We start from the raw sequence: 5,695 nt of genomic DNA on the forward strand, positions 1-5,695 counted from the left end.
CATTATTTGAACTTCTTATAGGTTTAATCCATGTACTGCTGTTCGTCATGTAACAAATGCCATTAAAAGCAAATTTTCAGAATTCTGCCTTTCCTGGAAACATGCTAGTGAGCAAATGTGAGATTTGTGGTTTACTGAATTTAAGGTAAGTATTTATTATCATTTTTTTTGTTATTTTGATATTATACATAGCGGGTAATTCAATGTATATGTTTGTTTTCTTTTATAGAAAAATTGTATGTGGGAACCTCAACACAATGCAAGAATTCGTCAAATTTTTGAGATTAAAGGGAGTGATCGATTAAGATCGTTGATGAATCAGGAGAGACGCAATTATTCAAAAGACCCTAACTATGTACCAAAATATATTCCTGAACCCGTTTGGCGTCAACTATTACATTATTTTGCTACATATTCGAAATTTAAGAACTGGTCAGCAGCAAATACTGTGAATCGAGCATCAAATGCTGGAAGTTCTATGCATACTGGTGGTTCCATATCTATGGGTGAATATGCACGCAGAATGGTAAGATAAAAATAGTTTATTTATAGTCTTGTTCTTATTATTGTTGCAATGTTTTCTTATTCTTTTTTCTTTCCTATCGATTAAAACTGTTATATTATAGGAAAAAGCTACGGGAGTAAAACCTTCTCTAGAGGAGGTTTATACTAAATGCCACACCAAAAAAGACAAAAGTTAGATTGATGAAAGATCTGAGAAAGTCATTGTATGTGATGCTAGTTTGTTCTTTTTGTTTTTTTCAATTGCTAATTTTCACTATATGTTAGTATTTGTTCATGGCATATTTAGTTGCAATTAACATGAATTGATTTTGTAGGGTGAATTCAAAAAGCGAAAGACAGAACTTTCTCAAGTAGCTTTATCCTTGGATAATGAGGGAGATGTTGAGGCAACTAAGGAAGGCCTAGATATACCAGATGATTATACTGTTTGGAACGAAGTTGTGACAAAGGGAAAAAAGAAAGCTGCCTTTGGTTTAGGTTCTTTTGGTTTAGATCTCTCTTCAAAGTTGGATTCCAGAAATTGTTCAGAGACATCCAAAGACAATCTAAATATTGAGCAAGAACTTCACATGTGGAAAGAAAAGGCAAAAGAGCAGGAAATGATCAATGAAGAGCAAAATGTTAAGTTGAAAGATGCTGAGCACAAGTTAAAAGATCAAGGACGTCAACTAAAAGTTCAACAGAAAAGAATTGGTTCTACTGAAAAGACAATTCATGCTTTGTATAAAAAGTTGAATCTGCCACTTCCTTCAACCTTGTCTGATCCTACGGAAGATGAGCTTGGGACAGGCTCTAGTGATGATAACATGAGTGATTGATATTTGGAGTATATATTTTTTCTGATTTAGATTAAGGAATTTTTAGGTGATTTAGTTAGTACATTTTATTTTACTCATGATATATGACCTTTTTAAAGGCTTTCTTTGTTTTAGTTTAAGTTTTTTTTTCTTATTTTAGTTTTATTACATTTATGGACAAAAGTATTTTAATAATAAATATTTTTTTAACACTTTTATGTTAATTAACTTTTTCATGATTTTATTATGTGTTTAGAATTTGGATGATGTAATATGAAAAAATGATTATGATGGTCTTAATATAGAAAAAAGATCGAATACAATTTATTTTCTAAAATATTTATCTATTAAATAGCAAATTATTTTGTGTGAAAATTATTTGAAATATTATATTAAATTTGTAGAAAATTTGTGTGAAAATATTTTTTTGTTTTGTATGAAATTTGTTTCAAATACGTAAATTTTTTAATTTAAATTTGTCTGAAATTTAATTGAAAAGAAATATTTGATTTGTCTAAAATTTGTTCGAAAAAAATTTGTTATATTTGACTAAATTCGTTCGAAATTTGTTTAAAATAAAGTATATTTTTTGTTTGAAATTTATCTAAAAATTAATATTTTTATGTTTGAAATTTGTCTGAAATACGTTGTCTTTATGTTGACTAATCTGTCTGAAATTCGTCTAAAATACATCATAATAGTTAGAAATCTAGTAGATAAATGCCTATTCGAAATCTTTCACAAAATTGTCTGAAAAAAATTTCAGACGAAATTTCAGACAAAATTTAAATTATCAACAAGGCTTTTAGGGACAAAAAAAATTCGTCCCAAATTTGTTTGAAAAAAAAATTTGTCTGTAATTTGTTCGAAATTTATTTCAATTTCGTCTCAAAATTCGTCCGAAAAAACCCTATTTCTAGTAGTGAAATAAGGTGAAATGGCTGTCTCCCTCCCTTTTCAATTCGGTTTTCAAGAAAACATGCTTAAACAAGTGTTTTCTTGATGTTCTTCCTTAGATCTCTTGCTTGGCTTGACTTGTGTGCCAAAGATCTTTGATTTCCTGCACACTTAAGGTGAGGATAACCTTCCTAAGATGCTTCTGAAGTTTGTTTAGTTGATGATTTAGAGTTTTAAAGTTGTTCTTAATGTGTTTTAGGAAGAAAAAGTGCTTTAAGAACACTTCAAAGAGTAACCGGATTTGGAGCAGCAAATCAAGGTAGGGTGTGACAAATTTAATCTTGATTGATTGTGTTTGAGATGTGTGATTATGATATGGTTTGGTTATGCTTGAAATTGATTGCTTATATGAGTTATTCTTGGTGAAAGTTTGTTGAAATTTTGATGAAATTTGATGATATTTAAGCTATAAATGTTGTTCTTGAGGGCTGCTGGAAAAACGAACCCTAGAGCTTAAATTGGGGTTCAATTTGTGTTAAAATCATGTGGAAAAGATGGGGTTTTAGTGGCTGCTAATATATTATGAATTTTGGTAAAAATCGGTTGTTGAAAAGACTGAAAAATGGGTAAAAACAGAGAAAGAATTTGAAGAATTTACGAAGAACACTTTGAGTGTGGTGAAGAACATTGAGGAACACCTTTTAGATCTTAGAAAGGGCAAGGAAGTAAATATTTTAGTGTTTGAGGGGTTATTTGGTAGTTTCCAAAAGTTAGGGTGGTTAAAGTAGAAATATTAAAAGTTACGGGTGGTAAAAAGTGAATTTTAAAGATTAAAAGTAAAAATAAGGTAATTTTCAAAAATTTAAAGATACAATAAGAAATAATAATAAAATATTAAATAATAATATTTAATTAAAAATAATATTTTAATAAAAATAATAAAATAATGTGAAAAGGGTAATTTTCTGTAAAAGCTTTAGAAAGACAACTTTAAGCACAGAATCTCATAATTACCTTCATAAAACACTTAGGGAGTGGTAAAAACACATTAGTGAGGCAAAGATAAAGGAAAGATAAAAGCTAAAGAATAGATAAAAATCAAGGAAAAGTCTGTAAAGTTCTAATGATAGAAAAACAGACAGAAATTAGTGAACGAACTAGAGCAACATAGTTAGTCCTTGAGTTGCGACTAGGGTTAGGTATAATATGAAAAGTTAAACTGTTTCAGTATAGACTTAATGAACCTATACTTGGAACAGGCTAACTCTTCATACCGAAATTTACATAAGCTTCAAATACATATGTTAAACAGAGTAATCAGAGCAGAGTAAAGAGATACAAAAAAAAAAGGAACCAGAGAAGAGTAAAGAGACAATGAGAAAAGAGTAATATAATAACAAAGAGAATAGAGGAGAAGAGTATAAAAATAAAGAGTTAAGCCTTGTGGCATGATATTCTATTATATGTTCATCTACTGCTTTTCTGTTGGCCCTAGAGGTCCTGTAGGCCCAAGTTCACCTACAGTGAGTTGTTATTCCTGTAGGCCGAAGTTCACCTGCAGTGAATATCAACTGTGTATCTTAGGGTGTTGCTCCTGTAGCCCGAAGTTCATCTACAGAGAGTTGTGATACCTGTAAGCCGAAGTTCACTTACAGGGGCGCTATTTCTGTAAGCCGAGGTTCACTTACAGATGTGTTATTTCTGTAGGCCGAAGTTCACCTACAGAAAGTTGTTATGCTCTAATTAGAATATTTCTGTAAGCCGAAGTTCACTTACAGAGGTGTTATTTTTATAGGCCAAAGTTCACCTACAGAAAGTTGTTCTGTTGTGTTTAGACTATTCCTGTAAGCCGAAGTTCACTTATGGGAGTGCTATTTCTGTAGGCCGAAGTTCACCTACAGAGAATAAGCCATATCTAGGCCTAGTTCCTAGGTAATGTCGGGCTGCAGGGTGTAAACTGACACGTGAGCTCATGGCCTGCATAGGACAGACATGCATCAAACTTGGTTTGTCCTCTGTTATGATTGTTGAATGAATGTATGCTTTGTTTGTTTGTATTCTATTCTATGTATTTGTGTTTTATTTTCTTGCATTCTTTTGTTTGTGTTCTACTTTCTGTTTTCTCTATTTTCTCTATTTATCTGTATCTTCTATTCACTGCTTCTCGATATTTTGCTATTCGTCTGCTAAACAAAACGGAATTAATGAACTTAACTAATAACCCCAGCCCTACTAAGAACTCCCCAGTTCTTACCCCTTCTCTCTCCCTTCCCCCTTCAGATGGAAGCAGCATTACCCTTCCGTAACCTACTGATGACCGTTTCGCAAAGAGGATTCCGCTCTACGTAGTCTTCTGAGTCTAGAGTGAACTCCGTTACCTGTTTATATGTATATACTGTGAGACCAGCCAACGTCTACACTCCGTTTGTTTGCAAACTTTTACTTAAATTCTATGTACGAGACTCCTATTGTGTGGCTACTTTTTGAGGTACCAGAGAGACGTCATATGGCAATGTCTGATCGTGCAGAGGAGTAGTAGATGATGTTCTACCTTTTGATGACATTCCACTTGACTTGAGTTTTGCAGACTTAGAACGTACTTTCCCTCGCTTTAGTAATTTAGAGGGACAAGGTGAGTATAGGGTCTAGACTAACCTGGGCGCCAGCTTAGGGACTTCTTGAACAGCTCAGGGCTTGGGATATTGTATGTGTATATATAACTATATATATATATAGTTATTATCTAGCTATATCTAGGGGTGTTCTAACTAAAAGTCTATACTTCAATAAAGGCTGGATCACCAAATATTGTCAACTGCTTGTGATGTATTTATGTGTGGTTGTTTATAACTGTTTTATCTACTGTCAGTTATGAATTGATTATGAATGATTCCGTCTATTAATCCAAAAGTTTAAAAAAAAGTACCTCGCAAAATAACCACGTTTTTAACAGCGAATTAGGCTTATATAATAAATAATAGTTAATAATTAGGAAGACAAGTTGGTAACGCTCAGTTTCCGGTATGAGCTAGACATACTGAAAATTGGGTCGTCACAATTTGGTATCAGAGCAGTTTGTTCCCAGTAGAGCCTGGGGAGTGGACTGACTATGCTTCATTGCATACTCTGCTTGTGTGTCTCATGCTGTTAGGGTATCTTCAAGATACATTTGACATGAATGTCTATGAGTGCTCATTTTGGGAATGTTCGTGCCTAGCTTGAGATATTAAGACTGATCACCTTAATGTTGATTGTTTGGTACGGATAAGACCTCAATGACTGTGAATAGGCATGGTTTAATCGAGCTCCGAACGATGAATCGACGTGAGTCACAGCTATATTCATAGCTGTTATGACCTTCATGGCTATGGCTTTGTGAGATTTGGATGCTGTCAGGAACGGACTGATCTCTTCGTTAGGATGGCTTGAAGTAAATAGACCACTTGAAGATGGATTCTTGAACGCGGCTGAAATTT

The 5,695-nt window shown here is 33.0% G+C and overlaps 1 protein-coding gene across 1 annotated transcript; it reads left to right on the plus strand.

The window, feature by feature from the left end:
• The first annotated feature begins 238 nt into the window (after positions 1-238).
• LOC107631800 (uncharacterized) lies at positions 239-1,343 on the plus strand. The gene is made up of 2 exons (XM_021122541.2): positions 239-526; positions 840-1,343. The coding sequence occupies exons 1-2, from the start codon at positions 239-241 to the stop codon at positions 1,341-1,343; spliced, it is 792 nt and encodes a 263-aa protein (XP_020978200.2).
• The last annotated feature ends 4,352 nt before the right edge of the window (positions 1,344-5,695 follow it).

Source organism: Arachis ipaensis, chromosome B1 (assembly GCF_059453495.1).
Source record: "Arachis ipaensis isolate K30076 ecotype BB chromosome B1, ASM5945349v1, whole genome shotgun sequence".
NCBI lineage: Eukaryota > Viridiplantae > Streptophyta > Magnoliopsida > Fabales > Fabaceae > Arachis > Arachis ipaensis.